General features: G+C 38.7%; 1 protein-coding gene across 2 annotated transcripts in view; it reads left to right on the forward strand.

Moving 5' to 3' along the window:
• Positions 1 to 25,562, forward strand: part of slc41a2b (solute carrier family 41 member 2b) — a 134,601-nt gene that overhangs the window by 63,269 nt on the left and 45,770 nt on the right. For both annotated transcript variants that reach the window (XM_061961241.2, XM_061961240.2), the window contains exons 7-8: positions 827 to 974; positions 9,975 to 10,054. In XM_061961241.2, the coding sequence (XP_061817225.1) occupies positions 827 to 974; positions 9,975 to 10,054 (228 nt within the window). The remainder of the gene's footprint in view (positions 1 to 826; positions 975 to 9,974; positions 10,055 to 25,562) is intronic.

The raw sequence follows: 25,562 nt of genomic DNA on the forward strand, positions 1-25,562 counted from the left end.
GAATAATACACAATGGTTGGTAACAAGAAACTGACCTGTTTATTCAAGGATAAACACAAAATAGACAAAATTATATATGACAAACAGAAATGGCATCATTGAAACTAGGGCTGGGCGATATGGCCTTTTTTTTAATATTGCGATATTTTAAGGCCATATTGCGATACACGATATATATCTCGATATTTTGCCTTAGCCTTGAATGAACACTTGATGCATATAATCACAGCAGTATGATGATTCTATGTGTCTACATTAAAACATTCTTCTTCATACTGTATTAATATATGCTCATTTTAAACTTTCATGCAGAGAAGGAAATCACAACAAAAAAAATCACTATTTTTTTCATACGGTGTTGATCTGGAAATGTTTGCCTCGGCATTTTGATGGTGTGGACGTGTGGCACCGAACGGAGATAAGCGTCTCGACAGACGTTACAATATTTGAACAATGATGACGAAAACGGTTTTCTCTGTCGTGTCCGTGTGTCGAAAATTGTTATGCGCCTATTTTTTTGTTTGATTTTGTGGGTGGCATAGATTTGCCGTGTGCAGAGGACGCTTGAGCAGTGCGCAATTGCACAGGCGCGCACCTTACAGAGAACGTTGCTCGCACGGCTGCGCTAGCATCACAGCTAACGTTAGCCATGCTGCTACCTCTCTGCTCGGTGAGGACGTATACGTATGTGACGTATGACGTGACAGTATGTGACGTGTGTAAGAAGGTGCGCTTGCTGTCTGTGAGAGGGAGACACAGGAAAGAGTGAGAAGAGCATGTCATTCAGCAAGTTGAAAATTAAACTTGCCTCAACTTCTCTCTCCAGACTCCTACCCATACGTGGCATCGGTGCTCTGTGCCTTCTTCATGTGTCTGACCCCTCTGTGGATGGTGGTCTCCTCCAAGCACCCGGCCAGCCGCACCCTGCTGTACTCTGGATGGGAGCCAGTCATCACGGCCATGGTCATCAGCAGGTAGGAGAGTGTGTGTGTGTGTGTGTGTGTGTGTGTGTGTGTGTGTGTGTGTGTGTGTGTGTGTGTGTGTGTGTGTGTGTGTGTGTGTGTGTGTGTGTGTGCGACTTCAAAAGGGAAGGAAAAAAACAGTCAACCAAGGCGTCTGGTTTGCACGATGACTCATCCTCTAAACAAATTGCAGAAGCACCTAAGCACAGATACTCCCATGGTCCCCTAGGCTTTAAAAATACACCTTTCATACAGCGGTGTGCACTTCAAACCATGTGCTCTAGTTTTCATAGAGGGTCAGCACATTGGTGCGATACAGCTTTAGCTGAAGACAAACACAAACTAGTCATCGATCGATAAGTTTTCTTTCAGGGCGGATGCCGATACCAAATATTAGTAGTTAAGTAGGCTGATAAGCGATATTTGGAGATTCTCATTTACAGTACTTGTGTGGTGTTCGGGTCTGTGGCACCCGTTTTCATTTTTTATTCAAAGAAAAATGATACAATTAATTAATTTTTCAAACTGAGACTCACTGACTTTGGCTCATTTTCAGTGAAGAACATATATCAGAATACATATTTAATGACCACACACCATACACCCCCCATACACATTTCTATTACATATAAGATGTCCGGGTCCACTGGACCCAGGGTTAATAGAATAGAATATATCTTTATTGTCATTGTACATTGTACAACGAAATTGCAAGAAAAACTAATTTAGTGCAAATTCATAACACATAAAAACATAAGAACATAGATAAATAGATAAAAATACATAAAAATAGCAAGCACACAGCTCACATGCACAGTCATTATTGTCGTCTTGTGTTCAGCGACACTATTGCTTTCGGGCAAAAATTGTTCTTAAGTCTGTTTGTCCGGCATTTTATTGTCCTGTATCAGCGGTTCAAGACGTTTATGTCCAGGGTGAGATGGGTCCCTTATGATGTTTTGGGCCTTTTTGAGGCACCTGGCACTGTACAGTTCATCTAGGGAGGGGAGAGAGCAGCCAGTGATCTTCATGGCAGTTTTTATGACCCTCTGAAGTGCGTTTCTCTCTGCCGCCGTGCAGCTGGCATACCATACACACATGCAGTATGTCAGCTAAGGCTAGAGCTAACGATTATTTTTCTATCGATTAATCTATAGATTATTTTTTCGATTAATCGGTTAATCTATAGATTATTTTTTTCGATTAATCTATAGATTATTTTTCCTTTTACCGATTATTTTTTTTATTTAAAATGAAGATGAACAAATAAATGTAGGCCAGTTTTTTCAAAAGGCATGACTTTTATTTACAAAAAAAAAGAAGTATGGCCACTCAGTCAACATTGACAACAACATGACAAAATATTCTGTAACAATGTAAACATTTAAAACTTTTAACATTTAACAAAATTAAAAGTAGCTTATTTGCTTTTTAATGTGCAAATATAAAAGTAAACATCCAGTGCAAATCTTAATATTCTGCAATAGTATAAGCATTTCTAAAGTAAAAGTATTGCTTATTTTGCTTTAAAATGTGCAAAAATAAAGATAAACATCCAATACAAAAAAGTGCAAAACGAAATATTCTGTAACAGTGTAAACATTTCAACAAAAGTAAAAGTATTGTTTATTTTGCTTAATAACACAACAATGATAGTATGATTAAAGTGAAAGTTAATTGTTGGTTTGTACATAGTATATGTAACTGTTAATGTTGTAAAAGGTATTTGCACAACTAATTAACGTTAGCGTTAAAGAGGAGCGCGTCTTTGTAAACACTGAACAGGCACGCCAAACATGCCTCTCAGAGCGAAACAGTGTTTTAGTTTATGAATTTACAACGCAGATACAAATGACACATTCTTGTTTTTGTGTAATGATGACAACCTATACTCACGCGGACGATTGACTAGTTGATGGTGATGGCAAGAACGCTGTCGGGTGTTTTCTTTTCAAATGTTCGTTCATAGCCGTTGTGCTGCTATGATAGGCCATTTCCGCTCGACAACTGTCAAGTGTTTTGCTTTTTTCGCTGTGCTTATCCCACACTTGAAGGGATGTACCAATGCTGACCGTGGCTTCTGGATTTCACTCAAAAGACCAGACCGTAGTTACTTTTTCCTTTTTATTTTCCTTTAGTTTGCAACAGTTTTTCCAACGAAGAAACAGCTTCTTTTTTCTTCTTTAGTAGTTTCTTTAGCTGTCTTTAGTAGCCTTTAGTAGCCTTTAGCTTCTTTAGTAGCCTTTAGCTTCTTTAGTAGGTGAAAAACCTTTAAGGACAAAACACCACAAGATTAACATGCTGTAAAAAATCAATCAATTATCAATCCCATAATTTACAATTTTTAATTAGGCTATCAAACTCTTAACCATTAAACAAGTGCAAGAAAATGGACACATCTTTTCCCTTTAAGTTAAAACAGATTTAAAAAAATTGTCTCAACATAAATGCACCAAGATACATATAAAATACATTTAAACCCAGAAACACAATAGATAAATGCAGCAGAAAACCCAATATGCAAATACATAAATACCTAACCAATTAACCACCTATTTAGATACATATTTAAAATCCATATTCAATATAAATATATTATTAAATTAGCAGTGAAACACTCAATCTTAAACGCTGTCTACTGGTGGAAAAATGCCCCTTTTTCTATGCCCTCACCAGCAGCCAATGATCCAACACAGTTAAATCCAACACTTTAAGTTGAGCGACTTCACCCTCCTGATGAAGCAAACTGTTCCAACATTTATCAAACTAAGCAAAGAATATCAACACTTCCTTACTAAACAACAGTTACACAAAACACACTGTGTGTATTTAGCCTCCAGACTAAGCACGCTACATGCACACAACTCCCCCGCACCCCCCATCTCACCAGCGCAACAGGTGCGCCACACCCACAAAGAGAAATAAAGTGTAATCTTACCGGCTGTCCGTTCAGCTTTTGGTTTTGGTACACTTTTGGCACAACTCTGGGTTATCTGTAATGAACTAAACCTTTTTCCACTCTGCGCTGGCGTCTTTTGTACTCCTTGATTTGACACAGCGGTCTAATTACCGGGCTCGCGCACCAGCAGATGAGACGGGAGCGCGCCGCGTTATACCTGCGCGTGAACGTAAACTGATCGGCTCTGATCATATAAGCCGACTGGCCGAAATAATGCCGAATTATATACATTTCCTGGGGTTGCCAAGGTGAATAGTGATGCGGATGTGCTCTAAGATAAAATATAATTTTATTAAGTGGGGTTTGGCTGGTTGCTAAGCAGCCACGGTTGCGAGCTCGCGCGTCAGCTGACGAGACAGCTACAACATTATTAGGCCGTTTATTGAAATACTCCCACACTTTTGACGACTTTTGGCGTGCTTTTTTCCCCTCGCTCGCACCGCTCGCATCGTCTGCTTTGCGCTCCGCCATGACAGTAGTGTGACGTAAATATGCGACGCGTCGACGCACAAAAACGGCGTCGACGTATTTACGTAACCGATGACGTCGACGCGTCGTTTCAGCCTTAATGTCAGCACACTCTCTATTGAGCAGCGATAGAAGGACACAAGCAGTTTTCGTGACAGGTTGTTCTTTTTGAGGAGTCTCATAAAGTAAAGTCTCTGCTGTGCCTTTTTGATAATACACACACACACACACACACACACACACACACACACACACACACACACACACACACACACACACACACACACACACACACACACACACACACACACACAGCAGGCCTAGACAGGAGGAGGACAGAGTGTAGGTACACAGAACATCAGAGGGTCGAATGTGCGAGAAAATGAGAGCAGACAACGTTGACAATGTTGCAACCTTGTGTGGGAACCGCAGATGCAGAACCACAAAAGAAGAATCCCTGTGGGATGCAGAAACTGGCAGAGAAATTTCCCGTGCAACGTTCATATTGTTGTTACTCAGCCAGCGTTTGTGGGTCTGATGGACCCGTTGCATTTTGTGGCTTTTAATGCCTCACAATCAAACACGTTTATGTTAAAATACTGAACAGATGTTTTTTGGGATAAGGTAAACATCTGTTCAGTATTTTAACATAAAAGTGTTTGATTGTGAGGCATTAAAAGCCACAAAATGCAACGGGTCCATCAGACCCACAAACACTGGCCGAGTAACAACAATATGAACATTACACAAGGGTTAAACATAAATAGTGTATGTCAGTAAACGACTGGACAAGATTTGAAGTTGTTTTTTTAACATTTGGGAAAGGTGGTACCACGGCGCCAACATAATGTTTGATGTTGTTTATTTATCATCAATAACATCAACCACCTTTCAGGGTTTCCCCTTAATGTAATTGAATGTGGCGCGCCTCCACGGCATTTGTATTACCGCCACACCTTGAAAATAAGGTTAGTATTTATTTTTTTACTTGAAAACAAATTGAAGTAATATACCATATTTTCCGGACTATAAGGCGCACTTAAAATCATTTTTCCCCCTCAAAACTTGACAGTGCGCCTTATAACCCGGTGCGCCTAATGTAAGGAATAATTCTGGTTTTGCTTACCGACCTCAATGCAATTTTATTTAGTACATGATGTAATGATAAGTGTGACCGGTAGATGGCAGTCAAACATAAGAGATACGTGTAGACTGCACTATGATGGAAATATGACTCAAGTGAACAACACCAACATTTTTTAAATGTTCCATTGAAAATAAAGAACATTACACACGGCGCTCAAAAATCTTTCCAAATGTTTTAGTACGACTTTGGTAAGCTATGAAGGCGCACCGCTTGATGGATTGTACTGTGCTTCAACATACGAGTATTATTATGGTGTGTGTATAAGGTAATACATATTATCTGGCGTTTTATTCCGCAATATTATGCAAAATAAACTTTTCTTACCTTCTGGTTCCTGCTGATCTGTATTTGGGATCTGCATAAATCCAGAAAAATTGCGCGTGTCCGCCTTTGCCAACGCCGTAGTCGATAAGCTTCTACTTTTTCTCTATCTTCTTGTTATGGGACATTCATTCTCCGCTGTTGCCATTTTTAATATCCATCCATCCATTTTCTACCGCTTGTCCCTCTTGGGGTCGCGGGGGGTGCTGGAGCCTATCTCAGCTGCATTCGGGCGGAAGGCGGGGTACACCCTGGACAAGTCGCCACCTCATCGCAGGACCAACACAGATAGACGGACAACATTCTCACTCACATTCACACAATAGGGCCAATTTAGTAAAGTAGTGTAAAGTTCTTACTTATATCCGTCAGTAAACTTGCCATGAAAGCGCTAAAACATACCGGTGTAGTGAGTTTACATTATTCACCCAAGGAACTTTAGTTATTAGAGAGTTCCGGTCAGACGTTTTTTCACGGGACGTTGTTGTTGTTTCCGGATGAAGAGATGCTGCTCCGTTATTGATCGAAGTAGAGTCTGAATGTCCATCTTTTGGCACTTCTTCCACGCCCGTCCTTGCACGCTACACCGCTACAACAAAGATGACGGGGAGAAGGTGAGCCACGTAAATAAGACCGCCCACAAAACGGCGCTTCCTGATGCGACTGTCAGAAAGCGGCTTGAAAATGATCTGTAAAACATCATCTATGCAACATTTTGACTAAAGAACCACCATTACATGTTATGTAGACCACAAGGAAGTGTTTTACATTTAGAAAAAATAAATAAATAATATGACTCCTTTAATGCGCCTTATAATCCGGTGCATCCTATGGTCCGGAAAATACGGTAATGTATTGTAGCCCCCAGAAGAAATCACACAAAGTCTGACGCTATCTTTAACTTTTATTACCATTCTTACGATAACAAACATAGGCACAATTCCAACAGGTTTTGCCTCCCGTGCAAACACTTTTGTTTCTCTGCCTCCCCGGACACACAACAACACTTCCTCATTCTCCGCCAATCACCTGTCAGGCACAGACGGTGTGTTTGCACACATGAGAAAATCTGACATCAAATCCAAACCACACGAACATAAAACATTAACATTAGCTGGTCGTTACAGTATGAGTTAATATATATATAGTCTATTATTTGAGCAAGTGATGTACCGAAAACTTGACCATCAAAAAAAGACTTTGATCACCGAAAACCGCGCTACTGAAACCGGATGTAAACAAAACGGACGCCATTGTGTGGGCCGTTGTCAGCATGTCTGTGATGTGGACGTGATTTTTATATATATTGCAGATATACCAGAGAACAGCCATCTTCAAAATGTGCAATTATTAAGAGGACAATGGCGGCTTTTAAGGAGAGAAAGTCCAACTGGCGCAACGGTGCCAAGCTAGTGTGACGTCATGCTCGCGTCAGTGCTCTTCTTTAGTCAGGGACATGGAAGGACAGAAGTGGAGTCTCTAAACACGACTACATTTTATAATAACACTAGAAGAAGATGCTCGATTTGTTGCCAGTTGTTTTTAATGAAAAAAGTCATTAAAAAGTCTGTAAACAATTGAAAAAATCTCAACAAAGTACCGTATTTTTCGGAGTATAAGTCGCTCCGGAGTATAAGTCGCACTGGCCGAAAATGCATATTAAAGAAGGAAAAAAACATATATAAGTCGCACTGGAGTATAAGTCGCATTTTTTTGGGAAATCTATTTGATAAAAGCCAACAGCAAGAATAGACATTTGAAAGGCAATTTAAAATAAATAAAGAATAGTGAACAACAGGCTGAATAAGTGTACGTTATATGAGGCATAAATAACCAACTGGTATGTTAACGTAACATATTATGGTAAGAGTCATTCAAATAACTATAACATATAGAACATGCTATACGTTTACCAAACAATCTGTCACTTTTAATCGCTAAATCCCATGAAATCTTATACGTCTAGTCTCTTACGTGAATGAGCTAAATAATATTATTTGATATTTTACGCTAATGTGTTAATAATTTCACACATAAGTCGCTCCTGAGTATAAGTCGCACCCCCGGCCAAACTATGAAAAAAACTGCGACTTATAGTCCGAAAAATACGGTACCTTGTACAAAAAGCAGCAACAATTGAAAATATGGCAAAACGATATAAGAATATATGTTAATAATAATTAATAATAACAGGTTTGTTTTAAATGTATGTATACATTTTTTGAGCCTTAAAAAAAAAAAAAAAATCATATCATCATAGCAAATTGCTCGATGAAATCATGGTGACCACACCCATAACCACGCCCCCACCGCCACAGGTATCTTGGCAGTTTTGGGGAAACCCTGCCTTTATTACGTGTGTCTAAGATACATTTTATTTCAAAATATGGAAAATCTGTGAAAATTGGTTAAAAAAAAAAATATTGCATTTCTCTACATCACAAAAACTCATCTACTCCATTTTAGAACAATTTATGGATTTAGTACATTGTATGGTTTCTGAAATATTGTCAACATTTCAATAAAAGGTACTCAGTGGCCTAGTGGTTAGAGTGTCTGCCCTGAGATCGGTAGGTTGTGAGTTTCTCAACCAGCTATTGCAAGGAATTTAGGGATTTCACCATCTATGGTCCGTAATATCATCAAAAAGTTTAGAGAATCCGCAGAAATCACTGCACGTAAGCGATAATATTATGGACCTTTGATCCCTCAGGCGGCACTGCATCAAAAAGCGACATCAGTGTGTAAAGGATATCACCACATGGGCTCAGGAACACTTCAGAAAACCACTGTCAGTAACTACAGTTTGTCGGGTACGGTTTGGTTTGTAGAGCATCCATGTCAACAACTAGGGTGTTCTTGGTTCGATCCCCAGCTTCCGCCATCCGAGTCACGTCCGTTGTGTAGTTGAGCAAGACACGTCACCCTTGCTCCTGATGGGTCGTGGTTAGGGCCTTGCACGGCAGCTCCCACCATCAGTGTGTGAATGGGTGAATGTGGAAATAGTGTCAAAGCGCTTTGAGTACCTCGAAGGTAGAAAAGCGCTATACAAGTATAACCCATTTAAGTTAAGTTAAAGTTAAAGTACCAATGATTGTCACACACACACTAGGTGTGGCGAAATTTGTCCTTTGCATTTGACCCATCACCCTTGCTCTACCCCTGGGAGGTGAGGGGAGCAGTGGGCAGCAGCGGTGCCACGCCAGGGAATCATTTTTGGTGATTTAACCCCCAATTCCAACCCTTGATGCTGAGTGCCAAGCAGGGATGTAATGGGTCCCATTTGTATAGTCTTTGGTTTGAACTCACGACCTACCGATCTCACGGCGGACACTCTAGCCACTAGGCCACTATTTCGTCGCTACATCTGCAAGTTAATACTCTACTATGCAAAGCGAAAGCCATTTATCAACAACACCCAGAAACGCAGATGGACTGATGCAAAGTGGAAAAGTGGATACACTGTGTACAAGCAAGCAACACTGCAGGATAAAGAGAAAGTGAAGTGAACTGAACTGAATTATATTTATATAGCGCTTTTTCTCTAGTGACTCAAAGCGCTTTACATAGGGAAACCCAATATCTAAGTTACATTTAAACCAGTGTGGGTGGCACTGGGAGTAGGTGGGTAAAGTGTCTTGCCCAAGGACACAACAGTAGTGACTCGGATGATGGAGCGGGGATCGAACCTGGAACCCTCAAGTTGCTGGCACGGCCACTCTACCAACCGAGCTATGCCGCCCCCGAAAGGGCGGTGAATGTTGTGTATAATTGTATCTGCTGATGTACTTTTGTTGTAGCTGTACAAAGAGACCGAAAAGATGCCAAATATGTTGATAAACACAAACTTTTCCTTTTTATCATACTGTGGAAGCAGCAAGCTTTGAACAATGGAACACATAATTAGTGGATTTCTTCAGTGTTTGAGCACATAACTCCTTGCTTATGCTGGCGTCAGTTTGTGTTCAAACTGGAGTTTTTTTTCCTGGGATGGCAGATGTCGACGTGCCAACTGTCCAAGGCGGTCCTTTGATTGGCGTCCAGCTGGAAAGGTGCAATGCTGGTGCCCGAGCTCCCAACATGTCTGTAAATCGTGCAATTATGTCGTCCTCTGCAGCATCGGAGGACTCATTCTGGACAAGACGGTGTCTGACCCCAATCTGGCTGGAATTGTGGTGTACACCCCCGTTATCAATGGTGAGTCACCCTGTGACACTGCAGGTAATGTTGTCACAAGTGAGCAGGGAGCAGGTGAAGTGCACTTTAAAATGAAGGTAGGGTAAGTTGGTGCCGCTTATACCGTACTACGGTGTTCTTACTACCGACTGCATGTCCACACGCAGTTTGACACCCAAAGGATGTTTTGTAGAGATGTCCAATAATGGCTTTATTGCCGATATTCCGATATTGTCCAACTCTTAATTATCGATTCCGATATCAACCGATACCGATATATACAGTCGTGGAATTAACACATTATTATGCCTAATTTTGTTGTGATGCATTAAACAATGTAACAAGGTTTTCCAAAATAAATCAACTCAAGTTATGGGAAAAAAATGCCAACATGGCACTGCCATATTTATTATTGAAGTCACAAAGTGCATTATTGTTTTTAACATGCCTCAAAACAGCAGCTTGGAATTTGGGACATGCTCTCCCTGAGAGAGCATGAGGAGGTTGAGGTGGTGGGGTTAGGGAGGGGCGGGGTTTTTATATTGTAGCGTCCCGGAAGAGTTAGTGCTGCAAGGGGTTCCGGGTATTTGTTCTGTTGTGTTTATGTTGTGTTACGGTGCGGATGTTCTCCCGAAATGTGTTTGTCATTCTTGTTTGGTGTGGGTTCACAGTGTGGCGCATATTTGTAACATACTTGCCAACCCTCCCGAATTTTCCGGGAGACTCCCGAAATTCAGCGCCTCTCCCGAAAACCTCCCGGGACAAATATTCTCCCGAAAATCTCCCGATTTTCAGCCGGAGCTGGAAGCCACGCCCCCTCCAGCTCCATGCGGACCTGAGTGAGGACAGCCTTTTTTCATGACGGGAGGACAACCGGGTGACAAGAACTAAATCATCCAGACTAGAGATACAGTAAATTGTATTATTATGTCTATTTTACCTAAAAACAAATATATTTATTAATTTTTTTTAAAAAACTAAATACATTTTTTATTTTTTTTATTTTGCTAAAAACATCAAAATTAATTGTATTTTTATTTGTATTTTTTCGTGACTCCTTAGCCATAGAATTATACATTAAAATAAACATATTTGAAATAATTGATTTTAAATTATCATAATAATTCATTTAAAATGACCATATTTAATTATTAAAATAATTGCTTGTTCATCAACAACTTTAGCATTTTATTCATTACATTTTGAAACTCTCAGAAGCCAAGTTGTTATATTCCTTAATATCTATTTATGCATGTTTGAAGTATCAATTATCTAAACACAGTTTTGTTTGCATATTTTCAGGATGTAGACATATATATATATATATATATATATATATATATATATATATATATATATATATATATATATGTATGAAATACTTGACTTGGTGAATTCTAGCTGTCAATATACTCCTCCCCTCTTAACCACGCCCCCAACTACGCCCCGCCCCACCCCCGACCACGCCCCCACCTCCCGAAATTGGAGGTCTCAAGGTTGGCAAGTATGATTTGTAACAGTGTTAAAGTTGTTTATACGGCCACCCTCAGTGTGACCTGTATGGCTGTTGACCAAGTATGATTTGCATTCACTTGTGTGTGTGAACAGTCGTAGATATTATGTGACTGGGTTGGCACGCAAAGGCAGTGCCTTTAAGGCGCTCTGTACTTCTCCCTCATCCGTGTACACAGCGACATTTTAAAAAGTCATAAATGTTACTTTTTGAAACCGATACCGATAATTTCGATACCGATTTTACCAATTTTATTTGGTACATCGTGTAATGATAAGTGTGACCAGTAGATGGTAGTTACACATAAGACATACGTGCAGACTGCAATATGACGCCAGTAGACATCATCAAAACTTTAAATGTTCCATTGAAAATAAAGAACATTACACACGGCACTCAAAAATCTGTCAAAATGTTTTAGTATGACTTTGAAGCCGCACCGCTTGATGGATTGTCGGCCCATTACGGCTACCGTAGTCAGAAGTACAAGTAATACTATGGTGTGTGTGTATAAGGACCACAAAATGGCACCTATTAGCAGACATAGTATCTGGCGTTTTGTTTCGCAATATTATGCAAAACCAACTTTTCTTACTTTCTGGTACCTGCTGATGTGTATTTGAGATCTGCATAAGTCCTGAAAATTTGCGCACGTCCGCCACTGTAGTCCGTGCCGATGCCGGAGTCGATAAGCTTCTTCTTTTTCACTATCTTCTTGTTATGGGACATTCATCCCCCGCTGTTGCCATTTCTAATATAAACTCACCATGAAAGCGCTAAAATATACCGGTGTTGTGAGTTTACATTATTCACTCAAGGAACTTAAGTTATTAGAGAGTTCCGGTCGGACGGTTTTCCACGGGACACATTTCCGGTGTTGTTGCACTAGTGAGTCACGGATGAGGAGATGCTGCTCCATTATTGATTGAAGTAAAGTCTGAATGTCATTAAAACAGTTAGCTCCATCTTTTGACACTTCTTCCACTCCCGTCCTTGCACGCTACACCGCTACAACAAAGATGACGGGGAGAAGACGCTGTCGAAGGTGAGCCACGTAAATAAGACCCACCACAAAACGGCGCATCCTGAAGAGACTGTCAGAAAGCGGCTTGAAGATGATCTGTAAAACATCATCTATGCAACATTTTGACTGGTCTGACTGCGCTAACAAAATAAAGGTTTAGAAAAATGAACCTTTTGAAGCATAACGTACTTTATAAATAAAGTTGATTTGATTTGATTTGATTTAAGCACTTTTTGATACATTTACACAATCATTATGCTTTGACCTAAAATACTAGTCAAAATTGTCCAAAGATGTATTGTACCAATACATGTGAGAATTTTTGCATTTAATTAACAAACATTTCATTACATTTTGTTTGCCACAAAAAGCACACGCTCTATGGCGAAAAAATAAGTGTAAAAGGTAAAAAACTGAATGAGAAACAAACTGGAAACTGTTTATTTTTTATTTTTTATATTGCTGTTATTGAAATGTCTTGTTATTGCTATTTTACATTTTGTGGTTTATTTGTTACTAATGTATATCAAGGTTTTTTTTAGACTATATTTAAAGTAGAGTTTTGGTAGTACAATAAATTCTCATGTTTTCAAATTAATGAATACCGTATTTTCCGGACCATAGGGCGCACCGGATTATAAAGTGCACTGCCGATCTTTTTTCATATATAAGGCGCACTGTATTATAAGACGCATTAAAGGAGTCATAATACGAAGGTCCTGAGTAGTCTTGGGTTCAATCCCGGGCTCGGGATCTTTCTGTGTGGAGTTTGCATGTTCTCCCCGTGACTGCGTGGGTTCCCTCCGGGTACTCCGGCTTCCTCCCACCTCCAAAGACATGCACCTGGGGATAAGTTGATTGGCAACACTAAATTGGCCCTAGTGTGTGAATGTGAGTGTGAATGTTGTCTGTCTATCTGTGTTGGCCCTGCGATGAGGTGGCGACTTGTCCAGGGTGTACCCTGCCTTCCGCCCGATTGTAGCTGAGATAGGCTCCAGCGCCCCCCGCGACCCCAAAAGGGAATAAGCGGTAGAAAATGGATGGATGGATATTATTATTATTTTTTTCTAAATGTAAAACACTTCCTTGTGGTCTACATAACATGTAATGGTGGTTCTTTGGTCAAAATGTTGCATAGATGATGTTTTACAGATCATCTTCAAGCCGCTTTCTGACAGTCGCTTCAGGATGCGCCGTTTTGTGGGCGGTTTTCTTTACGTGGCTCAAGTTCAGCAGCGTCTTCTCCCCGTCATCTTTGTTGTAGCTGTGTAGATTTTACTTAAACTAATAACGGAGCAGCATCTCCTCATCCGGAAACAACAACAACAACGCCGCAAATGTACTCCAGTGAAAAAACGTCCGACCGGAACTCTCTAATAACTAAAGTTCCTTGAGTGAATAATGTAAACTCACTACACCGGTATGTTTTAGCACTTTCATGGTGAGTTTACTGACAGATATAAGTAAGAAATTTACACTACTTTATATTAGAAATGGCAACAGCGGAGGATGAATGTCCCATAACAAGAAGATAGAGGAAAATAAGAAGCTTATTGACGATGGTGTCGCCACGGACTACAGTGGCGGACTCACGTAATTTTTCAGGATTTAAGCAGTTTCCAAATACAGATCAGCAGGTACCAGAAGGGAAGAAAAGTTGTTTTTCTTTCTTTTAGTTTATTTCGAACATGAACACACTTACATCATAATACATCACACAATTTCATATCATTTCATTTTACATCATGCCCGAAAAGGAGTAGGAAGAAGCAAAGCTTATTTAATCCTACCCCTTTCCCACTTCAAAGCGTTTACAAATATATAGAATCATTTACTGACCTTTTTATATAATAAAATAACATCTATGAATTAGTATACAACAGTTTTGTAATATGTAATTAATTAATTAATTCAGTCATTATTAACATACTGAGATGAAGAATATCTTATTTTCAATAAGGTTGAAAGTATTTCTCATAATTCTTCTTTTTTGTACTCTGTAAGCACTATTATTTTGAACAACCTCTTAAACTGGATCATATCAGTACAATTTTTAACTTCTTTACTTAATCCATTCCATAATTTAATTCCACATACTGATATGCTAAAAGTTCTAAGTGTTGTACGTGCATATAAATGTTTTAAATTATTTTTTCCTCTAAGGTTATATTTCTCCTCTTTAGTTGAGAAGAATTGTTGTACATTCTTTGGTAGCAGGTTATAGTTTGCTTTGTACATCATTTTAGCTGTTTGCAATTTTACCAAATCACCGAACTTGAATATTTCTGACTTAATAAATAAAGAAAGGGTTTGTGTGTTCTCTATATCCAACATTATGTATTATTCTAACTGATCTTTTTTGTAACACGGTTAGCGAATGTAGCGCACATTTGTAGTTATTTCCCCATATTTCTGCACAGTAGCTCAGATATGGTAACACTAGCGAGCAGTAGAGAATATGCAGTGATTTTTGGCCCAGGACATATTTTGCTTTATTCATTATTGAAATGTTTTTTGCCACCTTATGTTGTATGTTTTGTATATGAGATTTCCAGTTCATTTGATCATCTATTAATACTCCCAAAAATCTAGTTTCTTTTACCCTTTCTATGTCTACTCCGTCTATTTGTATTTGTGTATGATGCTCTTTTCTACTATTACCAGTTTTTGCATAATATTGTGAAAGAAAATGCCAGATAATATGTCTTACCTTATACACACACCATAATAATACTTCTATGTTGAAGCACAGTACAATCCATCAAGCGGTGCGGCTTCATAGCTTACTAAAGTCCTACTAAAACATTTTGATAGATTTTTGAGCGCTGTGTAGATAGATAGATAGTACTTTATTGATTCCTTCAGGAGAGTTCCCTCAGGAAAATTAAAATTCCAGCAGCAGTGTACAGAATTGAGATCGAATTTAAAAAGTAAATAATGGGGGTATAAATGGAACAAAATAGAAAAATATTACAATAGAATAAAAATAAAAAGCAACAATGAGTATAAAAATATAACAGTAAAATAAGAATATAACAAAGAAACTTAGAGAGGAGTTGTACAGTCTAATGGCGTGTGGGACAAAGGAGTTTTTTAGTCTATTAGTCCTGCACTTGGGATGAAGCAGTCTAGCACTGAACAGGCTCCTCTGGCTACTGATAACAGTATGCAGAGGGTGACTGGCATCATCCAGGATGCTCACTAGTTTTTCCACAGTCCTCTTCTCTGCCACTCTTCTCTGCCACCGTCACCAGTGAGTCCAGTTTTATTCCGATCGTAGAACCGGCCCGCCTGATCAGTTTCTCCAGTCTGGAGCTGTCCTTCTTAGATGTACTGCCCCCCCAGCACACTACGATGTAGAACAGAACACTGGCAACCACAGACAGGTAGTACATCCACAAGAGTTTTTTTTACAGACGTTGAAGGAGTGCAGCCTCCTCAGGAAGTACAACCTGCTCTGTCCTTTCCTGTACAAGTGGTCCGTGTTAACAGTCCAGTCCATCTTATTGTTCATTATTGTGTGTAATGTTCTATATTTTCAACGGAACATATAAAATGTTGGTGTTGTTTACTTGAGTCATATTGCCATTACACTGCAGTCTACACGTATCTCTTATGTTTGACTGCCATCTACTGGTCACACTTATCATTACACCGCGTACCAAATAAAATTGCTCTGAGGTCGGTAAGCAAAACCAGAATTATTCCGTACATTAGGCGCACCGGGTTAGAAGGCGCACTGTCGAGTTTTGAGAAGAAAAATAAGGATTTTAAGTGCGTCTTATAGTCCGGAAAATATGGTAATCGTGTAATTAATCAATCAAAAATAATCGTGATTATTATTTTTGCCATAATCGTCCATATTCTACCATAAAAATAGAATAATTTACAGAAAAGTCCAAACCCTAACAAAAAAGTAGATTCTTTGCATACAATCAAGTTAGGATCACCTCAAAAATAAACTATTAGGTACTGTATATTTGGGTAGGTATTAGGGATGTCCCGATCCAGGTTTTTGCACTTGCGATCCAATACCGATATTGTTTTTGCATTTCTGATCCGATACCGATACTGACCGATACCGATACTGACCGATACTGGCCTATCCGAGCATGTATTAAAGTTTAAAGTTTAAAGTTATTTAGCCTACTTAGTTGTCAGAATCATGTTGAAAAGGGTTTTAGGACTCTTGATAACAACTAGCCAGCTGAATTAGGGGAGTTTGAATAATACACAATGGTTGGCAACAAGAAACTGACCTGTTTATTCAAGGATAAACACAAAATAGACAAAATTATACATGACAAACAGAAATGGCATCATTGAACTAGGGCTGGGCGATATGGCCTTTTTTTAATATTGCGATATTTTAAGGCCATATTGCGATACACAATATATATCTCGATATTTTGCCTTAGCCTTGAATGAACACTTGATGCATATAATCACAGCAGTATGATGATTCTATGTGTTTTGATTGATTGAGACTTTTATTAGTAGGTTGCACAGTGAAGTACATATTCCGTACAATTGACCACTAAATGGTAACACCCCAATAAGTTTTTCAACTTGTTTAAGTCGGAGTCCACTTAAATTGATTCATGATACAGATATATACTATCAGATATATACTATCATCATAATACAGTCATCACACAAGATAATCACATTGAATTATTTACATTATTTATAATCCAGGGTGTGGAGGGGGGCGCCTGATGTAAGTGTCAAAAAGACAGCCAAAAGAGTTTGATATGAGAATAAATCTAAAGTTAAAATATAGGGTAGAAATGCACCCATTTGCAGGAAATGTAGTCTTGATTTTCAAAATGTTCTTTCAAGGCTTGCATGTCTACATTAACACATTCTTCTTCATACTGCATTAATATATGCTACTTTTAAACTTTCATGCAGAGAAGGAAATCACAACTAAAAAAATCACAAATTTTTTTCATACGGTGTTGCTGTGGAAATTTTTGCCTCTGCATTTTGATGGTGTGGGCGTGTGGCACCAAATGGAGAGAAGCGTCTCGACAGACGTCACAATATTTGAACAATGATGACGAAAACTGTTGTCTCTGTGGTGTCCGTGTGTCGAAAATTGTTATGCGCTTATTTTTTTTATTTGATTTTGTGCATGGCATAGATATGCTATGCGCAGAGGACGCTTAAACAGTGCGCAATTGCACAGGCGAGCACCTTAGAGGGAGCGTTGCTCGCACGGCTGCGCTAGCATCACAGCTAACGTTAGCCATGCTGCTACCTCTCTGCTCGGGGAGGACGTATACGTATGTGACGTATGTCGTGACAGTATGTGACGTGTGTAAGAAGGTGCGCTTGCTGTCTGTGAGAGGGAGACACAGGAAAGAGTGAGAAGAGCCTGTCGTGTAATGCCAGCAGCTAAAAGCAACTGCGTGAGAATTGTGGATGTGTTGAAGGGTTGAAGGTGTGCTGGAAAATGCGGAACGGAAATTACGGAGCAGCAGAAAAGTGGAATGTATTATTTAAATCGGTGCGTTGGAAAACACGGACCGGAGTTTTTTTTTAAACTGGATCTGGATCGGCATTTTCCCATGCCTTGCCGAGACGCAATTTTTGGCAAATATCGGCAGCCGATTCGATCCAAATATCGGATCGGGACATCCCTAGTAGGTATATCAAGTGTTGATCTTCTACAAAAAGTTATGAATGAATTCCTAAAATTATAAAATAGAAACATTAAGCCAATATAATTGAGTTTTTCTCATGAATAACTGCAGAAATGGATACAAAGCAACTGGTCATTGAGCTTAATAGTAAACAGGAGAAGAAGAACATGTACCGGTACATTATTTGGCGCTATGAGATAAAAAAAAGAAGTCCTTTTCCACGTTCCATTTAGGTCGAATATGGAGACGTAAACAGACATGCCACTCCTCCAACTGAATTTATCACAAGCTGTAACTTGTGAGCTGAACGAAGCGCTTCCTGATAAACACGGCAGTCGTAAAGGTCACGTGGTTGTTTCTTAAAGCGACACATTTCATTGACCCATCGTTGATAAAAAAGATCAGTTAGAATAATAAATATTGTTGGATATAGAGAACATACAAACCCTTTATTTATTGAATCAAAAATACTGAAATTCCATGACATAGTGAATATGCAAACAGCTAAAATTATACACAAAGCAAACTGTAATCTGCTACTCAAGAATATACAACAATTAATCTCAAAAAAAGAGGAGAAATATAACAGTAGAGAAAAATGTAATTTAAAACATTAGTATGCACGTACAACACTTAAAGGCCTACTGAAACCCACTACTACCGACCACACAGTCAGATAGTTTGATGAAATCTTAACATTGCAACACATGCCAATACGGCCGGGTTAGCTTACTAAAGTGCAATTTTAAATTTTGCGCGAAATATCCTGCTGAAAATGTCTCGGTATGATGACGCCGGCACGTGACGTCACGGATTGAAGAGGACATTTTGGAACAGCATGGTGGCCAGCTATTAAGTCGTCTGTTTTCATCGCAAAATTCCACAGTATTCTGGACATCTGTGTTGGTGAATCTTTTGCAATTTGTTCAATAAACAATGGAGACAGCAAAGAAGAAAGCTGTAGGTGGGAAGCGGTGTAGTGCGGCCGATTGCAGCAACACAAACACAGCCAGTGTTTCATTGTTTACATTCCCGAAAGATGACAGTCAAGCTTTACCATTGGCCTGTGGAGAACTGGGACAACAGAGACTCTTACCAAGAGAACTTTGAGTTGGATGCGCAGACGCGGTACCGTGAGTACGCATGCAGCTGCGGCTTCCAAACATTTGATCGCTTGCCCGTACGTGCGTGCCGCTATGTGCATTTTTACCCCAAATTCCATCGAATATACCGAAAATATTGTCTGATTACAAGACATTTTGAAAAGTATATTTTACTAATGATGACAAAGAAAAACAAAAACTTCACACACCCTAAAATACATTAATATAAAGAAAAGTTTCTTTATTTTTGTCCGGTCCAGCTAATCTGGCAAATCCTATTGTTGATGTAGATGCCCGTATCGGCTGTACAGATTTACTTTAAAAAAGAGAAGTGTGGGATACTTCTCTTGTTGCCTTTTCTCACAGGTGTCAAATTCTGGCCCGCAAACACCTGAAAATTATATTTGTCAATAAAGTAATTGGCCCTAGTGTGTGAATGTGAGTGTGAATGTTGTCTGTCTATCTGTGTTGGCCCTGCGATGAGGTGGCGACTTGTCCAGGGTGTACCCCGCCTTCTGCCCGATTGTAGCTGAGATAGGCTCCAGTGCCCCCCGCGACCCCAAAGGGAATAAGCGGTAGAAAATGGATGGATGGATGGAATAAAGTACTTCATATTTTCTCACTAAATAAAATTGATTTTGTTCATTTTGACAGAAAAAAAATATATGTACTGCTTTGAAATTGCATACCTTTTAAACTTTAATAGTATCCAATATTGCAACAAATATTACAGTATATTATCATACTTTCCAAGCATGTTTTTGTCTAAATAAAAATACTTAACTTTACAGCAAACTACTCATCATGTCACGTACGTAACTTTGGGGACTTTGGGGAAATATATGTGCTGTATGAACTTTGGGGAGGTGAGCGGTACTTTGGGCTGTGGGATTGAGTGTGTTGTGCAGGTGTTTGAGTTGTATTGGCGGGTTATATGGACGGGAGGGGGGAGGTGTTTGTTATGCGGGATTAATTTGTGGCATATTAAATATAAGCCTGGTTGTGTTGTGGCTAATAGAGTATATATATGTCTTGTGTTTATTTACTGTTTTAGTCATTCCCAGCTGAATATCAGGTTCCACCCGCCTCTCACAGCATCTTCCCTATCTGAATCGCTCCCACTGCCCTCTAGTCCTTCACTCTCATTTTCCTCATCCACGAATCTTTCATCCTCGCTCAAATTAATGCGGAAATCGTCGCTTTCTCAGTCCGAATTGCTCTCGCTGCTGGTGGCCATGATTGTAAACAATGTGCAGATGTGAGGAGCTCCACAACCTGTGACGTCACGCTACTCGTCTGCTACTTCCGGTACAGGCAAGGCTTTCTTATCAGCGACCAAAAGTTGCAAATTTTATCGTCGATGTTCTCTACAAAATCCTTTCAGCAAAAATATGGCAATATCGCGAAATGATCAAGTATGACACATAGAATGTACCTGCTATCCCCGTTTAAATAAGAAAATCGCATTTTAGTAGGCCTTTAAGACCTTCAGTATATCTGTATGTTGAATTAAAATGATGGAATGGATTAAGCAAAGAAATCAAACAATGTACTAATATGATCCACTTCAAGAAACTCTTCAAACTTAAAGTGTTTACAAAGTACAAAGAAGAAGAACCATGATAAACATTCTGAACTTATTTCATCCATCCATCCGAACATTTTCAAAATAATCTTACTCATCTCACCATATGAAATGTAACTTACTTCACCGAGTATTATTTATTCATTTATTTTTGTTGTGATTACTTATGGAGTATATTGTGAATAAATTGAGAACAGGAAGTGAACAAAAGTTTTAGCAACTGTTATGTAAAAGAAAAGGGGTAGGATTAAATAAGCACTGCTTCTTCCTACTCCTTTTCGAACATGTTGAAAAGAGAAACTGATGCATCATGTTGTATGCACGAATGTTCGAAATAAACTCAAAAAGTCAAACTCAAAGTCAAACTTCTTTGAGCATAAATCCAACCATTACTCCACTGTGCATCAAATGTCTCTCTCTCCAAACATGCAGCTTATGAATATAATATAAATCGTCTTAAATGTCTCTGTGTGGAATCATCTTATTGGACTCACCTTCAGGTATTGTAATGGAAAATGTAGACATGCAAATTCCAGCTTAGCGAGCATCTTTTTTTTTTAATGGAAATTTGTGCTTCACCTTCTCAGGTGTGAATGTATGAATACTAAATCCAAAGCTCACAAATAATGATGCGCTTTACCATAAATCCAACAACCTAATAGGATTGAATTATGCTGATTTTCACCTCTTTGGCCCGCTTCTCACCGCTAATGGGCTCAGCCGCACTGTCCACGGCTACTTCACCTCCACGACAACAGATATAAGCTTTTAATTAAATGCTAAAAATACCAGACGGAAAGCAATTCTGACCGGAGAATTGTGATGAGCAAAGGTGAGTGTGTCTCAGCCACTATTCTTTATTAATGGGAAATGTCATGAGCACGTGCAGGCTCCCCCAGACTAGTGAAGGGATGATGTGCGGAAAGACCTATTGATATAAAATATAGAGCTGGTGACCTAGAGGCACTTCCCGGGTTGAAGTCCCATTAGGCTACTGTTTATTTACCTGCATCAGTGCAGATTTGGGTGTATTTTCAAAGATGCGTAAGCTTATGTATCCATGATCATGAACACAAATATTTCAAATAGGATGGAGTGGATATATACTCTAAGAACAATATATATATTTTTTTAAAGATTTCAGCCATTTATCACCACCAAGACGTTACTGCTTGCTACGACCTCACTTCTTTTGACACTCACAAGGATTTAGAGAAGAAAAGATTGTCTTTACATCTGAGGGGTCCACAAATTAAACATTAATGGGTGAAAGACAAAGTTGGATTTATTGTGCATCGCTAAGTAACATATTTGATTGACATAACGAGTGCTGCTGTGATCGTGACGCTAATGAGAAAACGTTTTTTTTTTGCAGTTGATTTCCTGCTACAAATATTAGTCTGATCTACAATTCATGTCTGCAGTTGTTTTTCTGCTGTGAAGTTGATATTTTGTCTCATTATTTAGCTATAGATGTCCCTGTTGTTCAAGATTCAGTATATGTGTCATGTCTGTGTGATCATGTTTTGTTTTAGTCATGTTCGGTTTTGTTTTTGGACTTTTTGTGCACTTTTGTTTGTTTTGTCACCATAGCAACTATTAGTTTCACCTGGTTCACATCCTCATGTCACGCACCTGTCTCACGTTTTCACATTTTGCGTCACGCACCTGCTGTCACTAATCATGTCACTATTATTTAAGCTCCCAGTTGCCAGGCTGTCTTCCTGGCGACATCACCCTCTACACACCCTTGTTATTCATGCTTCATGCCATGCCACAGTAAGTGTTTTTGTTTTGTGTTCTTAGTTAATTGCCTTTGTGCTAGTCTTTTGTTTTCATAGCCACGTTTTTTTTTACCACTGCTGTGAGCGCCTTTGGTTTATAGCTTTTTGAGCTTTTTGAGTTAAAATATTAAACATGTCCTTACCTTCATGTCGTGTCCGGTCAAGTCGCTTTGCACCACGGGAAAACAAACCACATCATAGTCCCAGTCCTGACAATATGCTGTTGAGATTTATTCATCTACTTTATTAATACTTTTAAGGATATTTTCTTGATGCTAACAAATAGCACCAGACACTATAATGTGGTCATCCTTGTCCAATAAAGCACTTCTCTTTCCTGCACATCAACTAACCTTTTAGTTTGTTGTGAAAATGGACAACAAAATTACGGTGGATTGGAGCATCATTCACAATATTTATTACTAGGACTTAACAGGATGTTAGTTCATTTGCACAAGCAGTCAAAAAGGAAGTCTAAAGGTCTTCTAGTTAGGCATAGCAACCACAAAAGAACACAAACTAATACTATCTCTTGTCCTTTCTTTACGTTTAGTTCTGCTCTCAAACACTACTAATATAGTAGAGAATAACGTGGATTGCATCACAGAAAGTTTCTCAAACAAATCAAACGTTCAAACATTTTACAAAGTCATCACTGCAGACACCAGCATGGTCCGATTGTATTCCACAAGATGATGAAAGTGATTTATACTCTAAGAACAATCAATTTTTTAAAGATTTAAGACATATATCACCACCAAGACGTTACTGCTCGCTACGACCTCACTTCTTTTGACACTCACAAGGATTTAGAGAAGAAAAGATTGTCTTTACATCTGAGGGGTCCACAAATTAAACATTAATGGGTGAAAGACAAAGTTGGATTTATTGTGCATCGCTAAGTAACATATTTGATTGACATAACGAGTGCTGCTGTGATCGTGACGCTAATGAGAAAAAGTTTTTTTTTGCAGTTGATTTCCTGCTACAAATATTAGTCTGATCTACAATTCATGTCTGCAGTTGCTTTTCTGCTGTGAAGTTGATATTTTGTCTCATTATTTAGCTGTAGATGTCCCTGTTGTTCAAGATTCAGTATATGCTGTTGAGATGTATTCATCGACTTTATTTAATACTATGAAGGATATTTTCTTGATGCTAACAAATAGCACCAAAGACAATATAATGTGGTCATCCTTGTCCAATAAAGCACTTGTCTTTCCCGCACAACAACTAAGCTTTTAGTTTGTTGTGGAAATGGACAACAAAAATACGGTGGATTGGAGCAACATTCACAATATTTATTACTAGGACTTAACAGGATGTTAGTTCATTTGCACAAGCAGGTTTTCTAGTTATATTTAGGCATAGCAACCACAAAAGAACACAAACTAATACTATCTCTTGTCCTTTCTTTACGTTTAGTTCTGCTCTCAAACACTACTAATGTAGTAGAGAATAACGTGGATTGCATCACAGAAAGTTTCTCAAACAAATCAAACGTTCAAACATTTTACAAAGTCATCACTGCAGACACCAGCATGGTCCGATTGTATTCCACAAGATGATGAAAGTGATTTATACTCTAAGAACAATCAATTTTTTAAAGATTTAAGACATATATCACCACCAAGACGTTACTGCTCGCTACGACCTCACTTCTTTTGACACTCACAAGGATTTAGAGAAGAAAAGATTGTCTTTACATCTGAGGGGTCCACAAATTAAACATTAATGGGTGAAAGACAAAGTTGGATTTATTGTGCATCGCTAAGTAACATATTTGATTGACATAACGAGTGCTGCTGTGATCGTGACGCTAATGAGAAAACTTTTTTTTTTGCAGTTGATTTCCTGCTACAAATATTAGTCCGATCTACAATTCATGTGTGCAGTTGTTTTTCTGCTGTGAAGTTGATATTTTGTCTCATTATTTAGCTGTAGATGTCCGTTGTTCAAGATTCAGTATATGCTGTTGAGATTTATTCATCGACTTTATTTAATACTATGAAGGATATTTTTTTGATGCTAACAAATAGCACCAAAGACACTATAATGTGGTCATCCTTGTCCAATAAAGCACTTGTCTTTCCTGCACAACAACTAAGCTTTTAGTTTGTTGTGAAAATGGACAACAAAAATACGGTGGATTGGAGCAACATTCACAATATTTATTACTAGGACTTAACAGGACGTTAGTTCATTTGCACAAGCAGGTTTTCTAGTTATATTTAGGCATAGCAACCACAAAAGAACACAAACTAATACTATCTCTTGTCCTTTCTTTACGTTTAGTTCTGCTCTCAAACACTACTAATATAGTAGAGAATAACGTGGATTGCATCACAGAAAGTTTCTCAAACAAATCAAATGTTCAAACATTTTACAAAGTCATCACTGCAGACACCAGCATGGTCCGATTGTATTCCACAAGATGATGAAAGTGATTTATACTCTTAAGAACAATCAAATTTTTAGAGAATTAAGCCATATATCACCACCAAGACGTCACTGCTCGCTACGACCTCACTTCCTTTGACACTCACAAGGATTTAGAGAAGAAAAGATTGTCTTTACATCTGAGGGGTCCACAAATTAAACATTAATGGGTGAACGACAAAGTTGGATTTATTGTGCATCGCTAAGTAACATATTTGATTGACATAACAAGTGCTGCTGTTATCGTGACGCTAATGAGAAAAGTTTTTTTTTTGCAGTTGATTTCCTGCTACAAATATTAGTCCGATCTACAATTCATGTCTGCAGTTGATTTTCTGCTGTGAAGTTGATATTTTGTCTCATTATTTAGCTGTAGATGTCCCTGTTGTTCAAGATTCAGTATATGCCGTTGAGATTTATTCATCGACTTTAT

The sequence above is a fragment of the Nerophis lumbriciformis genome, linkage group LG05 (genome assembly GCF_033978685.3).
Source record: "Nerophis lumbriciformis linkage group LG05, RoL_Nlum_v2.1, whole genome shotgun sequence".
NCBI classification, from domain to species: Eukaryota; Metazoa; Chordata; class Actinopteri; order Syngnathiformes; family Syngnathidae; genus Nerophis; species Nerophis lumbriciformis.